A 27,827-nucleotide genomic window follows, 5' to 3' on the forward strand; every position below is an offset into this window, starting at 1 on the left:
CCCAGGTGGATCTGCGTGGGCCCAGCCTGTGGAGTCACAGCACATGAAGGGGCCCAGACAGACGCGAGGAAGGTGAGGAGAGTGGGGACTGGGGGAGCAAGGTGCCCCTGAACAAAGGCTGGGGGAGGCCCAGGCCTTCCACTGACCAGAAGGCCAGGCACTCTAAGGGCTCCCAGGGCCAACTCGGGCACTTAAGAAGGGCTGCTTGGAAGACAACAGTGCAGACAGCGTTTTCTCCACAGAAGTTCCTGTGTCACTGCTATGTTTCAGAAACAACCAAGAAAATGAAAGGTAGAGAAAGCTGAGAAGGAAACCCAAGGTCCCAGCAGCTCAGGAAAATCCCCCAGGTACGAGGGACGCCCATGCACCTGGGTTTTCCCGCAGTTCCTGGAACCCAAGTGGGAGCAGCAGCCACATCCTCATTCCCAGTTCTAGCCCCTGGAAGCAGCAGTTGTGTGTGTCTCTCTCTGGGTTGGATTTACCTGCCAGCCCAAAGGACGACTCACTTCCCTGAGTATCTTAAAGGGGACCCAGAGGCTGAGCTGACTTAGGAAACGTCCAGCTTGAGGACTCTGTCCAACACCTCTTGCCCAGAGCCAGGAACGTTTCTCTGGATTCTAGAATGTGCCAACTCCCCATGAGTCCCTTGGTGTTCTTGGAGCTAGCTAGCTCTCAATTCCTAGAATGTTTGGAAGATCTTTAAAAATGCCTATGTTTCCATTTCTTAATACAAAAAATAAAATAAAATCTGCCACAGCTTGTAGCCAAACAAGCACGGTGAGCCCTATTCACAGCTGTCAGCCTGGACAGCCACGGCCCAGCCCCGCTCTCAATATCCGTGGCACCAGCGGGACATCTGAGAGAGCGTTGGATGCTTGTAATGCCAAAGGGGACATCTTTCCACTAAGGCCCGTCCAGGCACTGGGAAGCTGGGACTCCAATAAAGCCGGCCATCAGTCCCAGGACAACAGTGGTGACACCCAGGCTGCGGGGCTTTCTGCTCGTTCTGAGCTGGTCCTTCCCTGGGCTCCATCTCCTCCATCATCCACGGACACCCCTGATGGGCCATCCACAGTGCCCAAGCTGGTGTCTCCAGAGGATTTCCAGCCTGGGGTTTCAAGAAGAGTAGCTCTCCTGGTTTCTGGAGAACTTGGGAGAGCAGACAGACAGACACACATGCACACACACACACATGCACACACACACACATCACACATCCATGGAGGCAGCAGACGGTAACAAGGTGCCAGTGACGAGGGTGCGTGTCGGCCTGTTCCCAAATGCTGCTGCACTTGGCCCAGTCACTTCTGCCAGAGTCTTCACAGCAGCCTGTGCCGCGAGAGGGAGAAGGGCTGCTGCTTAGGATTTCCGGAAGCGCACCTCACTCTGAGGAAGAGAGCAGGGAGAACAGGTCAGGACGGGCCTGGTAGGCAGGTGAAATGCAGCCCAGCTGTCACCTGGTGCTGCCTCTCAGAGGAGAGGGGCAGTGAAGGGGGAAAGATGGAGGCAGGTTCTGAAAGCCCCACTTCCCTGGATTTCTGGAGCAGCCTTCCCTGACCACCCCACCCACCATCCGACCTCTCTCCTGTCTATCCTCGCCCCTGGTGGAGGAGGGAAGGGCTGAGCATAGCATTTCTATTTTCCAGCCAGAGGCAGCAGGTCCGTCGTAGGTAGGGGCTGACCTGGGACAGTAGAGAGTTGGGAATGGATCCCCTGTCTCCCCCACTGGACCACTTTCCTGCCAAGGATGGGGGGACCTCCCACCACACTCCACCCTCAGTGACTATCAACTCACAGCTTGGCCATCACTGAGGAGGGGAGAGGGCCCCAGACCCCGGCCCTACATGTGACTCCCTTCCTCTCCTGGTCACACTCTCTGAACACCCCTGAACGCGAGGGGCTGAGGGGACCTCTGCCTAAGGCCCTGGGGAAAGCCAGGCACCCGGCCTTGGGGAGTCCCAGCCTGCCCGGGGCACCACATCCCTGCCCAGGGCTCTCACCTCCATTTTGCTGTAAATCCAGGGGAGGACTTCTGTCACCTTGGTGTAAACCCCAGGCTTGTTCCTCTGGCCACAGCCTGTGCCCCAGCTGGTGACCCCTGTCAGGTACCAGCGGTTGTTCTGCTCACAGACAAGGGGTCCTCCGCTGTCTCCCTGCAGGGAAGGAGCAGCACATCAGCAGGGCAGAAGGAAATGAGGGGGGCGCGTGGTTCTCTCTACAACCCCAACACCATGGCCTTTTCCCAAGCCCCCAGGGTCCCGGGGCTGAGCCCCACCCAGACGCAGCCTCACCTGGCAGGAGTCCCTGCCTCCCTGCAGGTCCCCCGCACACATCATCCTTGGGGTGAGGTAGCTGTCGTAGACCTGGTAGTCGTTGCACTTCTTGAAGTCGATGAGGCGGACCTGCACCTCCCGGAGGAAAGGCGATGTCTTCTCTTCAGTGAAACGGGAGGCGAGGAGAGAGGACAGGAAGAGGGTGAGACTCCAAGCAGCCTCGTGGCCTCCCAGTTGCCCACCCCAAGACCCAGACTCACACCGCCAGGATTGGAGGGCAGCAGGCCCATGCCCGGCCCCCCAGGATCTGTGGGCACACACCCCCTCGCACCCAAAACAAACTCACCACACAAGACAGATACACACATGCAGGCAACTCACAGGCCTGTCAGGCACCCTCCATTTCACACACTGCTGTCCTATGGACAAAAGGGATATCAAATGCTTCCCTTCATTTGTTTTCGGCAACTATGTGCCCTAAGAAGAGCACGGATTATTAACCCATTCGTGGATGAGGAAACCTCAGGCGGAGGGAGGGGCCTGCCCACTGTCACAGTGTTTATTGCTTTGGAGCCAAGATCAGAAAGAGGCTCAGTCCCAGGCCTGTGCTGGCCGACGGCACCGAGCAAAGCAGCCCCGACCCTGGAATAACAACCAGACCTGCCAGGTCACGGCGTTCTCCTGCTGAACAAGCTCAGAGAACACCGACATCAGAAGACAAGGCCATTCTGTGGCCGTGATGAAGTGAGGCAAAAAAAAGAAAAGAAAAAAAAAAAAAAGACCCCATCATAATCTCGTTTAGCACAGACAAAAATCACTGTGCAAACCATAAAAATACAAACATCCCCCTCGTCTGGCCAATATGAGTGACTGCTGCTTCTTGGCCGGCAACAGCTTTAGCCTTGGCCTGTTCTTCCCTCCTTCTAGAAAAGATTATTCAGACACCCAATCATAAAGTTATCCCTGCTTCCTGAGAGCGGCCAATCCAGAGAAAAGCCCCTTGAACTCTGCCCCCATTCACACAAATTGTACAAGTCCTTTCCAAAACCCTCTTACTGAGTGCCTCACCCTGCTTCTCCCTCATTGCTATGAGCAAGAACTCCAGCTTGTTCAACTGCAAGTCTTTCCTGGTGGTCTCTGCTGGAGGGCATCGCCACACAAATCGCCTTGCCGTATTCACAGGTGTCTAAACACATTCACCCGCGTGCCCAGGCCCCTGCATCTATATACTCAAGTTCATCTGCAGAGGCCCTCATCTGTCCACCCCCACGCATCACTCGCTCATATACTCCACACATACACACGTGTAGCTACACAGGCATGAGTGCACGCATGTAAATACACAGGCATGAATGTACGCACGCACATGCACACACACATACACACACACACACACACACACCAGCATCCCTGCCCTGACTCACCATCTGTCTCCTTGATCTTGCCAAAGCCAGTGATCCAGCAGGTCTCGTTGAGGCTGAAGGTCTGTCCGTGCATGGGCAGGCAGATAGGGTGGATGTGAGCTGCAATGAGACCTCAAGACATCAGTAAGGAAGAAGGCTGGAGGTTTTGGTGGGTGGGGAGAAGAGGGGCAGGAGTCCCGATGTCCTCGGAGCCCCCTCCTTGCCCTCAGAGTGGTTCTGAATCCTCCAGGGTCTTGGAACTGACCAGGCAAGAAACTCAATCTCTTTATCATGTCCCCCCAATCTCCAGGTGCCACCAGAGCCCCTAAAGCCATTCTCCTTCAGTAGTTGCCATGGGGGAAGATGCACAGGCCTTGGAAGTCTCCCTGAGCCAAGCCGGTACTAGCTGACTCTCCTGGCTGAGCCCTTTACGTGTCTTTCTGCCAGAGCAAGGAGCAGTGGCAGGCTAAGTCTCAGAAACAATGGCTGTGGCATCTCAGCGGTGTGCCCAGCCTGGTCTGGAGTGGCACCCACTGGATGCCCAGGGTTCCGGGCTCCCCCTCCAACTGTTCCCCCAGCCCAGGGTGAGACCACCTCGCCAAGCAAGAAGAGTACCTCCCAGAGCTCAGGGCCTTCAGGCAGCTGCTGACTTGCTGCCACGCTCAGAAATACTTGGGAGATGTTGTCGCATATCACTTTGAAGTCTCCCAAGCTCCCTCTGAGGACTGAGGTCCCTAGAGCCACCAAACTCCATTTGCAGGAGGGAAAAAAAGAGTGGCTAGATAGGAGGCTTGCAGTGTTCTCAGTAGTTAAGTTCACTGCTATATTCTGCACCCTAGAACAGTCCTGAGGCCTATGAAAGTGCTCAATAATTATTTTCTGAATGAATGAACGGATGTTACATTCTTCTCCCATAAATTGGGCTTTAAGCTTTGGTGCCTACCCCATTTTGTCTGCTTGAGAGCAAATAAACAAAAAAATAAATGAAGGGATAGCATTAATCATTAACAGAAAATACAAAACACGATTTCTTGAAATATCCTATACCCATTTTTTGAGATGCAGAGTCTTGAAAACATGTAATACTGTTATATATTCCACTCATAAAATTGTTCCTTGCTTTTTTATGAGGGAATTAAATTTATCAGTGAGTTTTCACAGTTGTTCTCAGAGATCACCTTGACTTCAAGGTGCTCAGCCTGCCGAGTGTATTTGGGAAAACCCACCCCGATTTCTAAACCAAAAACCAGGGCCCATGACTCCACAGGGCTGCAGAAATCAGGAAAATAGGAGCGAGATTCCCATTCTAGGGGTCTGATCCCCGCCCAGGGGCTAATCAGAGTCTCAAGAGGGGCTGCCAAGATCTGAAAGGCTTATACAATAATACAATAGCTTTCATTTGGTTTTAGAAAGAATTTCTAGGGTGGGAGCTGAGAGCTGGACGTCTAGCTAAACGGGATCTGGATTTTACAAGGTTAAGAGGGTCTGTCGTAGTCCTGCAGACTGGACCTCTCTCCCACATTATGTGTGCTCCAGTAGCAGGAGGCACCCTCAAAGTCCCAAGCAACCCGCACTAGACAGGGCGGGAGGGGCAGCAGGAGGGGACAGGGCGGGCTCTCCAGCAGAGGGCGCGCCTGCCGAGGGGTGTGGTTCCAGCCCCACCCCGCCCAGCCGAGCTCCGCCCCGGATTCCTTCTCCCACTCTGAAGAGCCAATTTCCCTGACTCACAACACCACCCCCATAATTAATGTGCCAGGAAACACCAGAGCACGAGAATGGCTGGACTAACCAGAGTCCTCCATGGCCTCTGGAAATCCCAGCCCTCTGCCTTTGCCACCTGGGCAGCTGTGAGCATGCTATAAGACCCTGACCCCATTTTTCAGGGTCCCTCTTGCTCCCCAATCCCTCTGGGACCCACCCTAGCTGTCCTTCCTGGGGAAGCTTCCCCTAGCTTGTCCCCACTCACTCCCGCCACAGCTTCCCCACGCATCATCTCCTCTACTATAAATGCCTCTCTTTTTTTGTGTGGGACCCCCTTTGATCTATTCACCAGTGCACCTGCAGAGCCCACCATATAGTAGACACACAACAAGTACAAGTGAGCAAAAGAGCGAATGAATGGATGGACGGATGGACGGATGGATGAAGCTTTCTTTCATGTCCCCAGCCCATGGTGATCTTGATCTCCTCCTCAGTTCTTCTGTAGCACTTCCGTGTAGCCTCATTGACCCTTAGCCCCTGCCTCGTGGTAATTAGTTGTTTGAATGTGTATGCGTCTTATGTTCTCAACTGTGGTGTAAGCAACTTGCCAGCCCAAGAGCAGAGTGGGTAGAACACTGCTTGGGGGTCAGATCAACCTAGAGCTGCCACTTACTACTCCGTGGCCTCAGGTAATTCCCTCTCTAAGCCTCCGTTTCCTCATATGTAAAATGAAACTAACGATTGTACTTGCTCTACACGGCTGATCTTGAAGACAAAGGAAATCATGTACGTAAAAATGCCTACCATTAAAATGTAGGCATTTCCTGCCCCTGTTCATTAATTCTATGCATTTATATTAATTGAGACCAGAATCCAAGTCCTGGCTCTGCTACCAATTGGCAATGTGTGATATGTGCCATTTGGGGCAAACTTATTTCTAACCTTCAGGCCTCAGTTTCCCCAATTGCCAAGTAGAAGGGTTGGCTTAAATGATCTCCAAGAGCTTTGATTTCTGCCCTCCTGAGGCTCTGGGACCCCGAGACAGGTCAACAGATGCTTCTAAGTATGGGGTCCAAGGGAGCCAGGGTGGGACGTGGAGGGCACAGATTCACTCACCTGACAGGGTCAGGGGCTTGGAGAGCCTCATGAGGGCAATGTCGTAGTCATCCTCCTCATCCGTGTAGTTGCCATTGATGATGATCTGGGAGACGGAGGCTGCCTCAGGCAACTGGTGCAGGTTGTTGGTGCCTGCGTACACCTTCCAGCCTTCCAGGATCTTCTCCCGGGTCCTGCAAGAGCCACAGGGAAGCATGGCCACCAGTGGAAGCATCCCCAACTGGCACAGCCCACTGGCAGCATCTGCTACACACAGGGAGCTGCAGCCAGAGCTGCTGCCCAAAGGCAGAGGGATGGATGAGATGACCTCTGGCCCAGGGGTCCAAAACAGTCCCCACCCCCTCAAAAGCATTCTAAACTGGCCGTTCTGCACCCCACAATGATAAAGGGAGGTGTTGAGACTTCAGTGCAGCATTCACCCCACTATCTTATCTGCACCTCCCCATCCCCAAGGATCAAATAATGTAGGTAAGACAGATAGCCCTACTATCCTCACTAGAAACAGATTTCAATAGGACAAAGCCATCTGCTCAAGACACACTACTGGGGATGCTGGTGCCCTGAGCCCTGCCCAGAGTCCTTTTCTGCCTGCCAACCTCAGCTGCAAGTCCCCAAAGGGGCAAGCCTGTTGGTGACTGTCAGAAATTGACTGTCCTGCCCTCCTGCATTCCCTCAATTCCTGGGTTGATGTTCTTGATTTCTTGGGCTCCTCTTCTGTAAATTCAGGTTGCAAAATGCAGCAACAACCCAAAGCCCCTTTAATTCACCCCGTTCTTCAGAGGCAGCCTCCAAGTCCTTCTTCCTTCCCTGCCTCACTCTCTCTGGGGGCCAACAATGGCATTTTCTCACCCCAGGGCCAAGGTCAGAACAAGTACCACCAGCTCACACTCCCAGGATTGAATGCCAACTGCAAGTCATGCCCCGGAGAGATTGCCCAAGCCACACACCCCCTTCCTGGCCAGTGGGGGCTGACTTGCACCCCAAGCCCTCCTCCACGGAGCATTCAGTCTGCCCTCAGCTCTTCCTGGCATCTCTGGTCCAGGCCCAGCCAGCACCCAATCGCCCACCCCTCAAGCACTTACACAAAGAAGCAGTGGGCGGCAGTGAGCACCCACTGGGCGTCGATCAGCGTGCCCCCACAAATGTGGGTGGTGCTGTAGTGGAGACTAACTTGCCAGGGCCACTTGCTCTCTGGGGACAGTGCCCCACCCACAATCCGCCCAGTCATTGCCCTCAGTCCACAGTCTGGGGGAGAAGCAGAAGAAACAAACCTTGAACCTGCTTCTCTCAGAATGTCTATTCCACTCCCCTGAGCCCGTCCTGAAGGGAACCCACCCGCAGAGGCTGTTCTGCTCACTTAATCTGGTGCAGGCAGCCCTGCTGTTTCCTACTAAAGTCAAGCTAACACATCGTGGGTCAGTGTTCTGAGGTCATCAGTGGAAATTTTGATTCTAGGCAGCTTCCTATTTGCTCTCATTCATTCATTCTTTCACTGATTCAACAACTATTTCCTAAGTGTCCAGTGCTTTAGACACTGTAGGCATTGGGGTTACAATGGTGAAAGTTGGAAGCAACCTAAGTGTCTATCAGCAGATGAATGGATAAACTAATGTGGTACATATATACATGGAATATTATCAGCCATAGAAAGGAATGAAGTTCTGATCCATGCTACAACGTGGGTGAGCCCTGAAAACATTATGCTCAGTGAAATAAGCCAGACACATAAGGACAAATACTGTATGAGTCCACTTATATGAACTGTGCTGGTTTGAATCCATTATGTGCCCAGAAAAGATCATGTGCTTTTAATCCATTCTTGTAGGGGCAGACCTATTGTGGGTGGGACTTTTTGATTAGGTTGTTTCAATTGAGATGTGACCCAGTCCATTCAAGGTGGGTCTTAATCCTTTACTGGAGTCCTTTGTGAAGAAGGCAAAAGACAGTAAAAGCCCAGAGAGCTTAGGAAGTAATGCCCAGAGATACTTGGAGACAGCCATTGAAATCAGAACCAGGAGAGAAGGATCAGCAGACACCGGCCATGTGCCTTCCCATTTGACAGAGGAACCCCAGATGCCAGCAGCCTTTCCTCAGAGAAGGTATCATCCTCTTGATGCCTTAATCTGGACATTTTCATGGCCTTAGAACCATAAATTTGTAATCCAATAAAACCCCATTGAAAAAGCCAACGCATTTCTGGTATATTGCATTTCAGCAGCTTTAGCAAACCGAAACAGGAACTATCTAGAATAAGCAAATTCATAGAGACGGAAAATAGATTAGAGGTTCCCAGGCACTGGGAGAAAAGAAGGAATGGGGAGTTACTATTTCTTTTTGTATAGAGATTCTTTTTGGGGTAGTGAAACAGTTTTGGTAATGGGTTGGTGGTGATGGTAGCATAACATTGTAAATGTGATTAATGCCACTGAACTGTACACTTAAAAATGGTCTAAAACAGTAAATTTTATGACGTGTATATGTTACCACAATACTTTTTTAATGTATAAACTTCCAGGGTGCCCAGGTTGGGTTTGTGCTCTCCTGGCTCCCGGTAGATCACCTAGTGCTGTTGGGAATCCTTTATCCCAAGGGCGCAGCTCCAATCAGTACCCTACAGTGAGGGACAGGAGGACAGCCGAGGACTCTGTTCAGACATGTTTCCTTTCCTCTTTGAATGGGAGAGAGTGAGGAAGCGGCAGTGGTCTGCAGGGGTGGGCACTCCATCCAGGGGGCACCTCACACCCCAGTCATCACTGTGAACACAGCACTCAGGACCGGTTAGCAGCCTGGGTGCAGGGGTCAGGGCCAAGGTCAAATACCAGTTCTTTGTCTACTATTTCCTCACCTACTACTTGACCTTAAGCAAGTTCAACATTTCAGTCTCCTTATCTGTGAGTGGACAGTAATGACACCTACCTCCTAGTGTTGTGTTGGGAATTGAAGTCATGTTTGTAAAGAGATAGGCTCAATGCTTTGCACATAGAATAGGTTCAATGACTGTTGACTCTAGACATAAATTTCAATCTAGTTCCACGTCTACTGAAATAAGAGCTTAAGACTGGCCCAGAATCTGCCCTCTCAGTCCTCTGTCCCCTGCTCAGCATCCAAGAGACTCCAGTGGTTCCTTGGAATGAAGAAGTTGCTGGGCTGAGCTCCTACCAGAGTCAGTGGAAAAGGGGAAATGCTTCCCGGGAACTGCCCTGGTGCTTTACAGGGACCCCAGAGAAGCTGCTCTGCCTGGCTCGGAACTCCAGGACTGGCTGTTTTCCCCTGAGGGGCCCCACCCTTCTCCCCACTGACTCCCTCCCTGCACAGGCCACAATCCAAAAAGAGCTGTTTCTTACGGGAACACTGGAGAGAGACATACTGCTGGGAAGGGCACTGAGACCTGCAGGAGGAGACACAAAAAGTGGAAAAAGAGAATACATAAGCCATCTCCTCCAGGAAGCCTTCCCTTGTTGACTCCTACTCAGCCCTTACTCCGTTTCAAAGGAAGCTACCCATTGCACAAGCAGGTGGAGTTCTGAACTTCTCCCACCCAGTGGGACAAACCTTTTCAGTGCTTACTCCAGACTCAGTGCAAACCATCCCCACTCTCTCCCCCAGGTTTCTTGGGGCCGACTGCACACATTGGCCAGATCCATGTCCTTTAAACCCATGACTTCATTAGTCTAGCATCCTTCCACAACGAAACAGGTAGCATGCATAAACCACTGAGCACAAGATGGGCACCCAGGATGCAGCTGATTTGTTTCCCTTCCCTCTCCATCCCTTCTTCTCTTGGAGCCTTGTTTCTTCTCTCCCTTCCCCAATGTAAACAGCACTAACCAGTGGAACCTACCCACCCCCCTCCCCAGATGGGGCGGGGGCAAAGGACGGGCTGCAGCCCAGGGATCCCAGAAAGAGGGTGATTGTTCCCAGGTGGGCCTCCCTGCCCCGGACACTCCCCCAGCAGCATTCCAAACCCCAACAACGATGCTTCTCCCTCCTCACCCCAAGCCCACTCCCTGCAGAAGCTTTCAGTCCAAATGCCTGGCTGACTGGTAGCTCCAAGGTTTACAATTTGTCCCTTGCAACCAGGTAAACTCTTAAGTTACCCCTGATCTCAAAGCACTCTGCACCAAGTCTCAAATAAGAACTTTCAGATCAGGAGGTGGTGGGGTGAATGAGGACAGTTTCGAGATGTCCCTGAACATTTATGGTGGACTCCTGGAGGCAGGGTCTCAGAAAGGCCAGAGGAGACAGGAGAGGAGCTCCCAACTCAAACTCCCCCCCTTGACCCCCTCATTCCCCTGCTCACGAACAGGCAGCCTGCCCCATCTCGCCGTACCTGTAGAGGCTTTCCTGGAGAGTGGAGTTGTATTTATAGACTGAGAAACTGTTGGCAAAGTCCCTACGGGGCAACTTGATTGTCCGGTAAGCACTGCAAGGAGGAGAGGGAGAGCAGAATGACCCCCCTGAGACAAAGGCTACCCTTAGATCCCCATTAGAGTCCCCACCACTCCTGCTATTGGAAGCCAGCCTGCCGTGGTCTGAATGGTGGCCAACTCCTCCATGCAGCACCGTGGTCCATACAGTCTGACCTCACCCACATGTTCTGCCACTGCCCCCAACTATCCCAAGACACTGGCCCAGGAGTTCTCAAAGTATGGTCCCTGGACAGGACTGGCAGCATTAGCATCACTCGGGAATTTGTTAGAAAGGTAAATTCTCAGGCCCTACCCTAGACCTATAAAAGCAGAAACTCTGGGGTGGGACCCAGCCATTTGGGCTGTAATAGGCTTTCCAGATGGTTCTGATCCAGGGACCAACAGCACCAGCATCCCCCACCCCCAGACCTGCTGGATCAGAATCTGCATTTTAAAGATTCCCCAGATTATTGGTTCGCACATTAAAATCTGAAAACCTTTGGACTAACCAACCTACTGGGTCTCAGACCTCAGCATAAAGAATAATCACCTTGGGGTGCTTGTTAAGCAGGTTCTGGGTCCTAATCCAAGAGACTTTGATTCTGTGGGTCAGCATCCTTGCAAGGACCCCACGTGACTGATGCGGCTGCTGCCTGGACCACTCTCTATATGGAACCCGGGGCACCCCCTTGCAGAAGGCCATGCCCTTGCGTGGGCTGTTCCTACACAGGGGTGCCTTTTCCTCCCCACTCTGTGCCCTCCTCCCAGTGCATCTAGGCACCCTCTCCATTGTGTGTCCACGTTCCTCACACCTATCCTTATCATTACATGACACACTGTGCTGAGATTGTTGGTTTAAGCATCCCTCACCCACAGTGTACTAGAGGTTCATCACGGGCAGGGATCCTCCTGCCTTATTCCTTTGTGTCCGCATAGTCTCTGGCACATGATAAAAGCTCATTGAGTGTCCTTTGAATCCATGACACCTTCTACTGAAACCCAGGGGAGGTGCTGCATAGGATGCATAGGTTATGCACAGGATGGCATAACTCATTGATAAAAGATGCGGGCAGGACCCCAGATGTCCGTGGCTTTCCAGCTGGATCCCCAGATCCCCTTTCACAGATTCGGACTCTGAAGCTGAGGTGTGGGGCAGAGAACTGGTTCTAAGTCCTGCCCCCAATCCATGGCTTTTCAGGCACTGCTGCTACTGAGAGCTCACAGCTCTCAATTGTGTGCCCCACAATGGCACATTGGTGGACTCCAAAACCACCCAGCTGGAAAACTCACAGACCAAGAGGGTGGATAGAGATGACCATCTGGCCTTCAAGTCAAGTCACCCCCAATGCCACCCCACCCACCAGCAAACTCTGCTATAAAATCTTTAGAGCAAAAGTTTCTTATAACTTCTGGCCACACCTGCCCCATCTCATTCCATTTTGATCCTAGTTCTAATCCAAGCCACCCATGCTACAGCTCCAAGTCCTCTGAAGGACTTTGTACAGGCTGAGCTTCTTATGTCCTGCATGTAGGAAGAAGACAAGACCTGCCCAATAGCCCACCAACCTCACAGGGCCACTGGGACCATTAAATGGGATAATGGACATGAGGATGTTTAGATGCAAAGAACTATATAGATGTCTCATATTATTCCAGCTCCTCTGTAAATAATTATCTTGACCTCATGGGAACAACTTACCCCAGACTTATAAGATCCCAGGGCCACTGTCCCTTTGAATAACTTGAGTGTCCAAAGGCAGAGTCACCCCTGCAAAGAATCTGAGACTGCCCTGAGGCTGGGACCCGGGGTGGGGGTGGGGCTTACGTCTCAAAGCCCAGCTGCTGGCAGGTCTTCTCTGAGTAGGACTCATTCCAGCTGTCACTGCAGATGGGAAGCCACTGATGGGAAGATCCAGAGTAGACTCTAAGCAGAGACTTGTCCCAGTCAAATCTCACTGCAGGGCAAGAAAAGGGCAAAACAGGTCCTCAGCACCCAAGAAACTTCAAGCTCTTGGGGGATGAGCTGATTAAGGTTCTAAGAAGCTCCTTGCACAGTCCTGTCCTGACACTCCTCACTGAGACCTGGGAAAGGCCTGGAGGCTTGGGTAGTGACCGTCAACTGGTGTTCAGCTGCCCAGAACACTCAGTAAGAGCAGAGCCAAGGCAAGGGTCTGGGGCAGCGTGGAGAGTTCTCTGACTGTGCAGGAGCTGTCACCCTGTGCCAGGAGCACTTCACCCAAATAAGAGAGTGACAGGGGAGAACAAGGCCTGCAACCTGTTTGCTCACAGGACAGGCTTAGTCACAGGGGCAAGGACACAGGTGAATGCTTAGGTGGGATGGCTGGAAGGAGGCACATAGGTGGACCTGCTCGCACAGATACATGTCAGGGCTGTTCACAGACATGACTTGTAAAAACTGTTGAAGACCAGAGCTCAAAGAGGTCTTGGGTGATCATTTAGGTCAGCAGTTTGCAAACTGACCTTCATGAAAACTGGAGGGTGGCAAGGCAGGGGTCACCTGTTGGGAGAGGGGGAGGATACCTGGATGGGACTCCAGACCCTACTCCCACCTCCAGCCAGAGCTGCTCTGCTTTCATCAGTCTGATATTTGGGAGCTGTCAGATTTTATTTGAGAACCATTAATCAGGTCCAATTCATTTATTCTGCAATTTAGGAAACTGAAGCCCAGAGAAGGTATGTCACTTGCCCAAGTCACAGAGCACTCAAAGCTGGGTTTCCAACCCAAGTCTCCTATGGCTTAGATCCTCCATTTTCCTGTCCATTGCCTCCCTTTTGAGCCAGTACAGTTTGCACCTCAGTTTGTGGTCACCAGGATGCATGCACCCCACTGGTGCACACACGCACACACACACACACACACACACCTGTGCCCAGCCTCCTTACCACAGCCCAGCTCGTCACTCTTCAGCTTGCAGTCCACGATTCCATCACAGCGAACAGCATGCATAGGGCAGCTCTCTATCGGCTCCTTGTACTTGATCCCTGTGTGGCCCCGCCAGAAGTGGACTGGAAAAAAGGAAGCAGACCACTGAGTCACAGCCAGCCCCAGAGGGAAGAGACACTAAGCAGCCCAGCGCCCTGGGGGTTCTGAGACACCGACCTGAAATCCCTCTTGGACTCTGGGGCTCTGGTCCCCCATCTGTATGGAGAGAAAGGCTGCTCAGGAATGCTCCAGAAAGCTCCAGAAAGCTCCTGCAAGCAGGACGGTACCAGACAGACTCAAGCAGCCAGCCCCCAAGAGAGAGACAGAGAGACAAAGAGAGCTGTGCAGGTGGGGACTAATTTGGGACTTTCCTGCTCTACATGCTGGGCAGTGGCCAGAGAAGCCACCTCCTCCAGAATCCAGAGCCCCCTTCTCCAAATCCCTCTGGCATTCCTTCTTTTCTGTGCACACAGGGTTATAGCAGAGGGGGTTTCTGTTTTCACAGTCGCACACACGCAGCCACCACCTGTCCTGCCTTCTCAACCGCTGCCTTCCTTCCAGTTGCAGAAGCTCTTGGGTTTTCTTCCTCTCCCCATCCTCCAACAAGGCAGGCCCCCTACGCTCAGTTCTTGCCCCACTCCTTGTCTTTACACCTTCAAATGTCTTCCCATTCAATGAACAACTCCACGTGGTTGATTCCCAAATGTACAAGTTGGGTCTAAAAGAAAACAACTTTACAAACAGTATGCAAAAATCCTTTGTGACTTCCTTGTCCCCTGACACCAGCCTCTTTCCGAACTACGATCTCTGTCATCCCTGCTGCCTGGAGAGGTTCCCTCTCCCCCATGGAGGCTCAGTTCTAACTCCTCACCCTGCCTCTCATCCTCAGCTGGCTCCTCAGCCCCGAACCCCACTTCTGCCTTGGGCTCCGCAGTCTCCCCCTCACCCAAGGTGAAGGTTTGGGAGCCCCCGGATGACTGCTCCTTTCAAATCCAGACACAAGTCCCCCCTAGTCTCTCGGATTCACTCCTCCTCTCCCTCCCTGGTCTCCCTCCCTTCCTACACCTCTTGTAATACTGAGGAACCTGCACACTGAGGGGCAGCCTTGGCACACAAAGGGAGAGCCCTGGGCTGGGAGTCGGGAGGCCCGGGCACTAGTCCTGACCCCAACTTGGAACTGCTCTGTGACCTACGGAAATCAGACCACCTCCCTGGCCCCAGAGGTCTAAAGGCCTCCCTGCTGGAACCACGCTGAAAGCTGTAATTTGGGAAGCAGTGAGGCCACCTTTGCATCCAATCCCACCTCCACCCCCTGGGTTACTTCACACCATTCTTTAGGGGCACCATCAGAGGGTTCCCTGGGAGTGTGGGACCCCGTGGTGCAGGGCAGTGGGAGTGCAGGGCCACAAACCCAGGCAGGAGGTGCCACGCGGAAGCACAGGCAGACGTGGGGCTCAGCAGGGCTCAGGTTTTCACGTGCATTTTGACAGTGAGACAAGTGGTGAACCTCATAGCTGCTGAGTGGCAGAGTCGGGACTCTGCAGCAGGGCTGTCTGATCCTAAAGCCATACTCTTAGCCAGCTACCGCCTCCCACCTAGTCCCCTTCCTCCAACAGCCCCACCAGCCACAGGTGCCCAGATCTTTGTCCACCGTGCTTTAGACCACACCATGCTGTCCCTTTAATGGAATCCTTACCCCTCAGCCTGGCCCAAGGACCCCCGTTCCCAAATGCGTGCTCTCCTTCTGCTTAAGCAGCTCCCTTCCCTCTCCCCCGTGTCCACCTTGCCCATCTGGCTGCTCACATCCCCTGTAGCAGCTCGTCCCACTCAGGTGCCCTGTCCCGGTCACAACTGCTCTTCTGTCTTCCAGGTCCCCTGAGACCCCACCCACTGCCGCTGTTGCCTCTTCCTGACATTTATGCTCAAATACATTTGGGCCTAATTATTTCCACCAATGTCCTCTGGAAGACTGGACTCTCCCTGGGGACCAGCATGGTATGATACATGTCTCACTTTTGTTCCCTCCTAAGATTTCCCACTGGACTGGCTCACAGTGGACCCTCAGCAGAGAGCCCTGGGATGCATCCCAGGTAACTTTTCTAAAGTCAGGGGGAAGGAGGAAATTACGGGTCTCTGAAGCCCTGAAAACTTTATCCCATGGACTGAATATGCCTGAGAGAGATGTTTTCCAATCAGTGCTTTTAATGTTTGTTTTTAATAAAGAGCCCTTTTAGAGTGGGATTTTGAGTCAGGCATGGCTGCATTACTCATTTATTCTTTATAACCCAGTGATGTCGGCATGAGATTTTATTGGGCACATAATAAGTTGAATGTGTGAATGAATTTAATCCCATTTAAAGATGCTCAGGAGGGTCCGCTAACTTGTCCGAGTAAGTAGTATAGTAAGGAGCACTGATGGAACCTCAGCCCCAGAGGCTGTGACTTCACACATTGTCAGCCCTGCTGTCTGCTCCCCGCTCCTGCCTCCCTGCTGTGTGCCCACCCTGCACCCCGCTCCAGCCCAGCCTGGGCCAGCAGCTGTCCCCCGAGAAACTCACAGAGCATGATGAGGGACACTACGAGGCCGATGAGGAGGATGATGCACCCGATGAGCGGCAGCCGCTTCCTGGTCTCCTGCCAGTTGAACTTGGGCAGACTGAGACCTAGGGTGGGGCAACAGCAGGGGAGGGTGAGGCTTTGGAGAGGAGGGAAAAGAACACGAGGCTGTCCCCGGAGGGCCCCCTTGGGACTGCTCCACCCCAGACTGTTGTGCCAACACCTGCCTGCACCTGAAAGCTCCCTTTTATTGAGCTCTGCCTATGGCCAGCCAGGCACTTTGCATGTGCTATCCTCCTTTATTCTCACAGCAACCTTGAGAGTGGAGAATTACTGTACCCATTTTATAAATGAGGAAACTGAGGTTTATGGAAGTTAAATAACCTGCCCCAGTTACCCGGCCACTGAGTGGCAGAGCAGGGATTCAAATGCAGGTGTGTCTGATTCCAAAGTCTGCCACACCAGTGTGTCTCCTTGACCCATGAGAGGACAAAAATGGTCACAAGACTGGTCAGGGAAGGGGCCCCAAACCTGGGTTGCTCCTCCAAAGTCAGGTAATGTCTATGTCCCAAGTGTGTTTGCATTGTGAAGGTGGGGACAGTCTCAGGTCTGGTACAGGAAGAGGCAGAGTCAGGATGGGCAGCAACACAGTTTCACTGGGGCAGAACCAGGCCCTGAGGTCCATCTGGACTCCCAGTAGCTGACCCCTGCAGAACTGACTAGAATCTCTCCCTTTCCTCCTCCACCCATATATCATGACCTGGCTCCGTTGCAGACTTCACTTCCCCGGCAGCGCCAAGGAGCAGCCCAAGGAAGGGACCCAGGTCTCTAACCTGGAGCCCCTGTCCTGCAATCAGCCCCCTGACCCTGAGCGTGCAGCCTCCAGGTGACACACTGCTTGTTGGTCCTGATTTCTTATCCCCCTTTTGCCACAGTCTTGGGTTTCACGCAATGACTCCTTTCTGCCTCCATCTCCCCTCACTGCCCACCCCTGCCCACCCCACATCATTATCCAAGGGCATGGGGGTCAGAGAGTGCCAACTCTGCAACCTCCTCCTCACCCATAGAGGCTCTTCTGTTCTTCTCACCTTCCCTGCAGTGTCCCCCTTACCTGGGCTCTCCACAGCGGCCCTGGCGGCCGGCGGTGACCTGGCAGGAGATGCTCGGACGGGTACTGCCCCAACCGGAGTTGCTCTCACAAGGTACACCCTGGTCGGAGAGGACGTCACAGAGGCTGACCTCGCAGAAGAGGACCTGGTAGATGAGGACCTGGCAGACGAGGACCTGCCGGATGAGGACCTGGAAGGTGACGCTCGGGCCGGGGCAGCCCGGGCCGGGGACGCTCTTGCCGGGGAAGCATTCTGAAATCAGAGTGAAGGGCATCTCTCAGGCTGCTCATCTGCCAGCCCACCCTGGTGGGCAACACCACTGAGCTCGGTGACACGTACTCTGGGACAAGCAACGAGGGCTTGAGCAAAGACCCTGGACAGGGAAGCATCTGGAAAGAAGAAAGCATCTGTGGACAGAATGGAAGTCCCAAGAATCTGCTACGACCCAAGCTCCCTGGAAGTCTCCCCACTCACGAGGACCTGCGTGGGGTGAGGGTGGGGCAGTCAATGCCGGAGGGCCATGGACCATCTGCCCAGGCTGGGGGCACCTGCTCTGGCTGCACTTATCTCAGGGGAGTCAAAAGAAAAGGCTTCTGGGCTGGATCCCAGCTTTGAGGGCTCACATCAAGGAAATGTGGTTTCTGCAGGGGAGGTAGCCACCCCTTCCACCCTCTTCACTTCCACACCCCCACTACCTGTCTTTTTTTCATGAATGTGTGTTAAATTATAAAATATTGTTCTTGCATGAGCTAATGAGCTATAGCCAAAAAAAGGTGTGAAAAGCACTGCTTAAGAAAAGTCCCGATTTGCCTGATGCTGCCTCATTCTCATGACACCAGAATTCTCTCTCTCTCTTTCTCTCTCTCTCTCACACACAACATACCAACATATCAGGGCCAGATACAGGAGGAGAAGAAGGTGCACAGGGTGCATATGATTGCACACCACTCTTGGACAAGATCCTTAAACCTTCCCAGCCATGGGCTGAGTGATGGATTCATTTAGGATTATTTAATTTATAGTCACAGAGGACTTAACATGCACTCAGTGCCTTATACTCATTTAATCCCTGTTACAACCCCAGGAGGTAGGAACTATTGTATCTCCATTTTGCCCAGTGCTGGGAAGGGAGAATCAGAGGCAGAGAGGTGAAGTAACTTGATCAAGTTCTCGCAACTAGAAAGTAACTGAGCCAGGATTTGAAAGCTGAGCCAGAGTCCAAGCTCTAAACCACTAAGCTTTGCTGACTCTCTGAGGAAGGTGCGTGAAGTAAGGCAGTGGCTGGCCACAGCAGGCCATTAATGCAGATCAGCCTCTCACCTCCCACCTGGAGAGCCTGGAGCCCTTGGGTGCTCTAAACCTGGGTGAGGACCCAGGGGGCCACCAGTGGTGGCAGGAGTGTGAGTGAGTAAGAGAGCAAGGAGGCTTGAGCATCCTCTGCTTGTGGCCGAGACCTGAAGTACAGGACCTCCACTTCATGTCACCAGATCCTGCCCCTCACCCAGGACCTCTGAGGGTGAGTCTCAGCAGGAATCAGCATGAACTGGGGGGAAAGGGGTGAAAGCAAACTTGTGCTGGGGGCACAGTCTGCAGGGCTCTATGAAGGAGCCAGGAGAACCCAGATCTCTGGGTAACTCTGTTTCCCCGTCACCTACCACTGTGCTTTGAAGCATCTAACATTATTCCCTGAGCAGACCAGTCAATAAAAAGTGCCCCTCATCTGAACATTTGGCCCATTTAAACACCATCATCTCTACCAAATAGGGTTTTTGTTTGTTTGCTGTTTGTTGTTTGTTAATTTTTTTTTTTAATTGCCTCTTCTGGGAGTCAGAGGTAACTGGCTTGGCCACTTCCTGTGTTTCTGGGAGCCATGGGATAACTCAGGGAGGAATTTCAGTTCCTGACCACACTTGGCTTGTCAGAGGCAGGGACCTGGAGACGCTGCACCACACAGGGTTGAAGAGTGGGTGCAAGCAATGCACGCGAGGCCCAAGGCCCAGACGGTCGAGCAGGGCCACACTGCGTGTCTGTCTTGGGACCCGAGGGCAGCTGCTGCTACTGCCACCTGGCTGAACATAGGCTGAGGCCTCCCACCAGGTTTCCCTCTCACCCCCGCTGGCCTCAGGCTAGATTTCCATAAAATGAATTACAGTTAGCCCCTGGATACTTAAAGTGGGACAGGATTGAGGTAGGAGGGGTGAGGATCTGCTGAAACATCCAACGCATAAGCTTTGGAGTCAGATAGGCCTGGAGCTCCATCACTTAGAAGCTGTGTGACCTTGGGCAAGCCACTTCTTTCCTGAGCCTCCTTCTTCCCCTGTAAAATGGGATTAATACTCCAGAAGTATAAATGAAATAAACTAGGAAAGCCTTGCCAGTGTCTCAGGAAATGGATGTCCCTCCCTGGTCCCCCTTGCACTGGGCCACAGAGCACCAACTGGGCTGAGAATCAACAGCCACGAGACATGACTGAAGGGGTTGAAAGGTGGCGAAGCTCGTTTTAGGGAGAAAAGAGGGTGCCGAACAAAGGCCAGACTTGGGGTCCTTCCATAAGGACCCACCAGTGGTGGCCTGAGCCGTGGACCCTGCCCGGGTCTCCCTCCCCTCTATGCTGACACTATGTCTCCCCCAGCTTCAGGGAAATCACCATAATTGAAAACAGTAAAATCGTAGTAGCTCCCATATGCACAGCACTTTAGAGTTTATGATAAACTTGCCTGTCTCTGGCCCCGTCTCCTTGCGTCACTCCAAGCGACTGGTATTTTTGCCAGCCCCTTTTACAAATGGGAAAGCCAGGCTTCAGAGCTCAGATCGCCCACACTTAGAGTCAGGATTCTACTCCAAGCTGGTCTGCGTCTGCCCTTCTCAAGTCAGAAGCAAAAGCCTTGGTACAACCAAGTTCAGAGGGCCTGTTTTGCATCTGTGACACAGACAAGAAAGGGGACCTGGGGCTGTGCGAGGTCGGGAGCTCCATTTGCTCCCCTGGGAGCCTGGGGGTGAGGCCGGGGAGTTTTGGGGGTCTGGGTCCTGTGGTACTGCCATGGCAGAGCCCTGAGGACTAGAGCAGAAGCGTCCCAGCCATCAAGCACTTTGGACTAAAGAGGCTGCACCCCAAATCGTGGCCCTGCCACTTACCCAGCTGTGCAACCCAGGGCAAGCGACTTAACCTCTCAGTTTTCCTATCTGTAAGGTAGGATGGACAACCCTCCTTCAAGGTATAGCCCTGATAGCTCAATGGCATGTAGAGTGCCTGGAACACAGAAAGGACTACAATTGCTGGTTTTTTTTAAGCCCACTGAGCTTGAAATAGAAAGTTCTATGTTGAAATATGACTGCATCCATTCTTTTTTTACCTTCATTCTTTTTAACTTTATTGAAAAATTAAAAAAAACAAACCAAAAAAAACTCCATTTCAAGCAAAACAAAACAAAGGATTAAGAAAAACAAATAACCTAAAATAACTACTTTGCTTTCAACATGTTCCTGCCATACCCCAAGAAAATTAATGAACCATAACCAAACAAAGGAATAAAAAAAACAAATAACCTAAAATAGCTACATCCTTGGGCAAGTAACAAAATGTTTCGGAGTCATATGTGTCAAATGGGGCTCACCTTTCCTCCCTTCCCCAGGTAAACAGGGGACATAGATACGAGAGCCTGGCCCATGGCACATGTCAAACCACAATAACAATGGTCCACCAGTCCCTTCACTTGCTCCAAATTCCACCTCATAGCAGCTCTTGGCAGTCGGCATATTTGCCCCATTTTACAGATATTGTAACTGAGGTCCAGGGAGGTTAAGAAACATGTCCAAATTCCCATTGCTCGGCGCCAACAGTGTCCTGGATGGCCGCAGCAACTTATTTCATTTCTTTGGAGCTTACAATTTGCAGAGAACTGTCACACCCATTATTCCATTTGATTTTCACAAGAATCGTGGTCAGGAAGTCAGACAGCAATTATTAAGACCAATTTATCCATGAGAGAACTGGGGCTCAGAGGGTCTGAACAGTACGTCCCAAACCATGTGAACTAAACAGGTGGTCTTTCGGGGACTCTAACACAGTCTTCCAAGTCCCAGCCAAGTGCTCTGGGGCTGTCTCCACCTGAATGAGAACCTGCCATCCTGCCCCTGCTGCCCCAAGTGATAGGGCTGAAGGAAAGAGGGCAGAGACCCAGGGGAAATGGTGGGTAGATTTGGGGGATTGGTGGAGGGGGTTGGACCAGAGAAGGAACTGGGTGTCAGCTGGCAGATCAGGAGCCAGGGGACAGCCAGGACGGGGATGCTCCGAGCCCTTCTCGTGCCCCCCATTAGGTGTTCACCCCAGCCGGCAGGTATGTCCAACATGCCAATCCATGGCCTCTCTGGCAGGAAGTGGGGATGGGGACCCCGCAGGGGTGAGCCCTGGGATCAAGCAGGAGACCCGCCTGGGGGTCCCTTCTCTGGCTCTGGAGGGAGGTGGTTCTAAATATGGGCCCGTGTGGCTGTGCCCTGGGCTTTGTACCCGGGAGCTGGGAGGGCTGGACAGCCCCCAGCCAGACATTTTTAAAATGTTGACTCAGAGCCTCAGTAGCCCAAAATGCAGTCTTCCCAGTATCAGGACGTGTGGAGTTTGGGGGTGGGTGGGGAGAGGGCAGTGAAAGGGGCAACATCCAGACCTGAATGAAAAATGCTTGTGCGTGGAACAGCAGGGAGGGTGGAGAGGCAGCCTCCAGGCCAGAGGGAAGCTCGTCCAGAGGAAAGGCACCTGGTCCACCCCACAACTCTGGTCCTCAACCCAAACCAACGCAGGAGGCTGAGGAGAGTTCTCATTTTCAGGGACCACCAGAATAGAGGACTCCACCACCATTCTTCTTTACACATTTCTTAGCCTGCCACCTCACCCTGCTGGAAGTTCTTCCTGATGTCTTACCTACTATAGCACTAACTCATTTCCTTTCCTCAATTCTTGGAGAGCAGCTGCTGAGAGTCAGCCTCCCAGCCAGAGGCCTGGCCTCACCCTCAGAGCAGATGCCTTGGGCAGGTGAGGCTGGCATACTGTACCTGAAGGACTAGGGGGCCAAAGGCGACTTCTCGCCCAAGGTCCTGAGATAATGAGGGGCAGAGTCAGGACCAGAACCTAGAACTCTCACCTCCTGGGTTTTGCCAGCGAGCACAAAACCCAGGGTTGGCCCAGCCCCTCCACAGCCTGCCTGCAGACCAGAGGCTCCCAGCCCGCCCAGGGGCAGCTGGACAGGGCAGAGCTGGGGGGGTGGGTAACTCTGGGCCATGTCCCTGGCCTAGCCTTTCCCGGCATTCTTTCCTGGCCCTGCTCCTGCTCCCCACCTGCCCCCGGAGTAGACTCTAGGGTGCCCACTAGGTGATATGCCTGTGAGTCCTCACCATATCATGGAACGGGCCTCACCCAGGCTGTCACTACTACCAGCAGGCTGTGCCTCTGACCTCCCAGGGGTCCCCATGTAAAGCTTGTCCAGCCCCCTCCAGGTGTGCTGGGCAGGAGGCCTGTGACTGTGAGGCAGGGTTGGGGTCCACGGGGAAGGGTGGGGACAGAGCTAAGGTGCGTGATCCCTGGCTCTGGGGCTCTTTCCAAACACTCCCCTGCCAGGGGCCAATAAGGACTGCCATTACCCTTTTACAGACAAGGAAATTGAGGCCCAAAACATTTGTGTGCTTTGCACATACTCACTCAGGTACATCTTATAGGATAACAGGGACTAACCCCCAAGGCCTCTAGCTCCCAGTCCAGTGCTCTCTGTGCCACAGCTTCCAGCGGTAGATTCCTTACCCCAGATGAATGGGGCATTTTTACGGTTTCCTGCAGCTGACTCTGCCCCTTGAGCCCTTACCTAGTAGGAGGGGAAGGTAGTTTAGCTTCTGTGCCCTCCCTTGGCTTCTCCTGAGTCTCCTGAGGCCCTGGAGATCCTGGGGATGGGGGGAACCTGCTGTCTGTGCTACGTGACATCACAGCCAGCTCTCAGGTGTCCTGTGGGCCCTGGGGATCCCAGGGAGAAGGGGGAACCCTCTGTCTGTGCTGCGTGACATCACAGCCAGCTCCCAGGTGTCCTGTGGGCCCTGGGGATCCCAGGGAGAAGGTGGGACCCTCTGTCTGTGCTGCGTGACATCACAGCCAGCTCCTGGGCTGCTTCCATCTCAGTGCACACAGCTACAGCCATGGACTGAGCCCTGGGCTTTGTAGAGAGTCTGTCCTCCAGCACAGGCAGCAGCCTGAACTCTGGGAAATACACACTGCAGGACACTCAGAGCCCCAGGTGGGCAGCAAGGAGGACCCTATAAACAGTCCCCGTGCTAAACCTAAAAAATGTTTCTCAGCCTCAGCAGCAGGGACAGCTTCTTTGTAGTCAGTCTGCCAGGGCCCCCTCCAGTCCAGTCTAAACTGCCTGGGCCTGTGTCCACAGCTCTGGGTTATTCCTTCATAAAGCTACTGCCCTGGGGCAGCCTGGGTACATCATAGGATGTCAGAGCTGGAAGGACTTTGAAAACCCACTAGCCCAAAGCCTGTTGTCTAAGGCCCAGAGAGAACATGTGACCCGGCTAAGGCCATGCAGCCAGCTGGGGCAGCGGCAAGCCTGGAACCCTGGTCCTTTGGATCCCGGCCTGGGCTGTGGCACAGCCCGGTGGCCTCCCACTGCCTACCCCTAACCAGCCTCCGCTGAGAAAGGGCCCGTCACCAGCCTTCAGATCTGTGGCAGCTCATCTCTCCCAGCAACCCTGAATATCAGGACATTTAAAAGGGTGAGCACAGGCTTCCATGCCTCCCATCTCTACCCATTGCTGGGGAGGTGACACCATCCCGGGCTGGTCTGCAACTGGGGCCTTGCGGGACGGTCTGGGGTTTTGCTTCCCTCTCCAAGGAGCCAGCCTCTGCCTGGTGCTGCCGACAAAGCCCCTGCACACCCCCTGCTGGCTTCCGTCCTGCCTCCCCCACCCGCAGCCTGCCGCCTGGCCGACCACAGTCCTTCCCCATTATTGCCGTAGCAAGAGGAAACTGTTTTGCCAAAACAAGACACTTAACGCTAAGTGGCTATTGTCACATCGGTTGGCCTTCCCGCCCAGCACCCAACCCAGAGCCCTGTACACACACTCCCACTCTTGCGAGCTCACGCTTGCCAAGGCACAGGGGATACCTTAGGAGAAGGCAGAGTGGGGTGTGCTGGGTGGGACGCTGCTTGGCCCCAAGAACGGCGTGAGACAGAGGTTCCTGGGAGGGTGCCTGCGGGCAGGGCAGGGGGCAGCCGCCGGGGGTCCTAGGGATGCCTGTGCTTTGGGGCCCGGGGAGCACACAGTGACCTGAGCCCCCTGCTCTGCCATCTTGGGAACATGTCCAGCCCCCTCCGAGGAGGGGCTTCTTCTGAACCTGCCCTGGGGCCCTAGCTAGCCTCACTAGTCCACAGCTGCCACAGCCAGGAGCGGATTTAGAATCTGTTCCACCTCAAGAAGACCTGGTCTGAGAAAATCCACTCAACAGAAGATTGCTGCTTTATCAGTGGGTCTACTTCAGTCTTTCTTTAAGAAATGCTGCTTTTCTTTTAAGCATTAAAAATGTGACTCGTTTTGTAAAATAATTCAAAATATGCACTATTTTTCAAGAGCAAACGCACATATTCAGTGTGACACACCTGTAATCCTATTGCGTATAATCCAGAGGCTGTCATGGAACCAGAAAGGGGCCTCGGGGAGCACTTTGTCTAACCCCCTTCTTTGGAAGGTGGGGAAACTGAGGCACAGAGAGACGAAGAAATTTGTCCAAATTTTTAGAGGAGCCAGGGCTAGACCCTTGACAATTGTGATGATGATGATGAAGAAGATGATGATGAAAGTGATAATAATAAATCTTGACACTGCGACTTTATCTGTATCTATGTATATCTATCTAGCCAGATACTATTCCAGAAGAGCCTCACCTTGTGAAAGACATGTTTCTGAGACTCTTTGAAGTACATACTACTACTATTCCACTTTACAGATGAAAAAACTAAGGGACAAAATAATGGAGTGACTTGTCCAATGTCAGAGCTGACCTGGAACTTGGTCAGTCCTCTGTCCACCACAGCCTGCAGCTTCTCTTTTGAACACAGGGATGCTGAGAGCATTCTCCACCCTTTAAGACATGACCTGCTGACACAGGAGGGGGCCACTTGTCCCCACCTTCCTGCAGCTTGATGGAATTGAGGGATGAGAAGCACAGTGTATCTCTCTGCAATAAAGCCCTTGAGGAGAAGACAAGGCCTTAGATGATCAGTCTCTCTCAGCCCACTCCTACCCAATTCAATCAATCTTTTAAAATCTGATGCAGATAATATTAAGAGCCCTAACTGCAGCCTTCCCTGCTCTCACTTGTGGCTCACAATCTTAGCACGTTCCATTTCAAATAAGGAGGTAAATTCAAGGGCCTTGAAGAATGTGGTGGTTCTGTGCTTTCATTGCAAGATAAGATAGGATAGTCTCTCTTCCAGAAGGTGCATGGCATCTACCATTGTGCTTGCTGCTTAATTCATAAATTAACTGGTAGTCCCCATTATTCCATCATTAATAAAAAGCCTGCTGTCCACTGCACACCCCTCCATGTTGATCCCCAACTCTGTAAAGATGAGCTTCCCAGACAGACATCATCACCCCTATTACCCTGCCCCAGGTACTGGCCCCACCACCCACCTCCAGCATGAGCTTGGCCACCTTTCAGATAGCTCAGCCCTTTCTCATCCTTTGGACTTAGGGACCATCAAGTTTAGGCTCCCAGCAAGTTACCAAGGAGATGCCCAATCCCCGAGATTGTGGGTTTGCCTTACCCATGCTGCAGCCAAAACTCTATTCTGCCTTGTGCATCACCCTTACTGCTCACCAGAGGCTCCAATAAGCCCCAGAGGTCTAGGGCCAAGTGACCTCGTGGAGGTGGAGACATGAACTAAGGAGAACAGAGCAAAGGTCAGAAGATGAAGCCTGGGAAAGAAAAGTCAAGAGAGGCCTGGAAGAGTAGAGGGAGTGATGGTGGTAAGGTTTGCAGAAACCTGTCTATGGCTCAGAACGGACCACAAGCCAGAACTCTAAGCCAGAGTATAGGATGAGCTGATTCTCAAACACAACACTGGCCCATCCTTCCAGAATCCCAGACTCTGTCCCATTAGTAAAGAACCAAAGAATTTGGAAAGGAGCAGGAAAACGAGACCTAAAGAGAAGTTAGGGAACAACAAGGACTTCCCTGAAGAAAAGAAAGCTGAGGCACAGTTGAACAAAATCTCTGGGAGCCTGCACGTGTGTGTGACTGGCTTCTCCACAAAGGGTAGATAGTCTAGCTGTTCTCTACCACCACCACGAGCAGAAGAGGACGGGGACCTGAGTTGTAGCAGGAGTTGTTGGTAGACGTAAGGAAGCATTTTCCAAGTATGAAGGTTATTAAGCCCAAAAGTTAGTGACCAAGAGAGGTTGAAAAATCTACTTTAAAAGTTTAGAATCTTAAATGCACATAGAAAGCCACATTTTCCTGGGATGGTTTCCTGGAAGTCTAGTGAGATTAGACAGATGCCTTCAAGTCCCATTTAGAATGCTAAGATTCCATGACTCTCCTTTCACCAGCAAAGTTGATGATCTTATATTACAGACACCCTGGCCCAGGAACCCAGGATTCACCCTGGGGTGCTCACTCTCCAGACCCCAAATCCATTCAAGGAACCATGGCAAAAGGAGGCCAAGAGATCTTGATCCCAAGTAGCTTCAAATCAGAAAAAGCACATTCAAAAACCTTCCCCCAAATCCTGGGGCACCCGGTGGCAGCGCCCCACCTGTCTCTCAGTTCCTTCCCTGCTTCCTCAGCTCCGGGAAGATTTGGCCCCAGGCCCGCAGACAGACGGACTCACCCTGCGGCTGTCCCCTTCCATAGTCTCCCGAAGCAAGGCTAACAGGCTCAGCTGATGTCCAGGGGAAGATCCATGTTGGCCCCTGGCTTCCCAGGCATGTGGGGAAACGGGGCTGGAGGGCCGAGGGCCACCCCCAACAAATGGGGCGGGGAAGCTGGCTGGGATGTGTGAGGTAATCCCAAGAATCAACAACGAGGCAGAACTAGCTGGACCTGTCCCTCCACCCCTCCTCTGAGGCATCCCAGTTACTCAGCAAATGCCACTATACCAAATATACCCACCTACCGGGACTGTGAAGCTACCTGTACTCCTGAAACTGCCCCACAGGGGCGGCTGCGGGGAAACCGGTTCAGGACTTCCTCTTTCCAAAGGGGGCTTCTGAGAGAAAAAGCAGAGCTCCTTCGAGTATGGCCTGAGCTCTGTCAAGCCAAGCCCCTTAAA

The 27,827-nt window shown here is 52.7% G+C and overlaps 1 protein-coding gene across 1 annotated transcript; it reads right to left on the reverse strand.

Moving 5' to 3' along the window:
• On the reverse strand, window positions 1-27,488 carry TMPRSS13 (transmembrane serine protease 13). The gene is made up of 13 exons (XM_037839232.1): window positions 27,387-27,488; window positions 17,514-17,763; window positions 16,405-16,509; window positions 13,807-13,929; window positions 12,728-12,857; window positions 10,824-10,916; window positions 9,838-9,881; window positions 7,576-7,738; window positions 6,494-6,666; window positions 3,698-3,796; window positions 2,292-2,434; window positions 2,001-2,153; window positions 1-1,386 (listed from the first exon to the last, which is right to left on the reverse strand). Exons 1-13 carry the CDS (start codon window positions 27,405-27,407, stop codon window positions 1,360-1,362), a joined length of 1,524 nt encoding a protein of 507 aa, XP_037695160.1. The 5' UTR covers window positions 27,408-27,488; the 3' UTR covers window positions 1-1,359.
• Window positions 27,489-27,827: the final 339 nt, after the last annotated feature.

The sequence above is a fragment of the Choloepus didactylus genome, chromosome 6, assembly GCF_015220235.1.
Source record: "Choloepus didactylus isolate mChoDid1 chromosome 6, mChoDid1.pri, whole genome shotgun sequence".
NCBI classification, from domain to species: domain Eukaryota; kingdom Metazoa; phylum Chordata; class Mammalia; order Pilosa; family Megalonychidae; genus Choloepus; species Choloepus didactylus.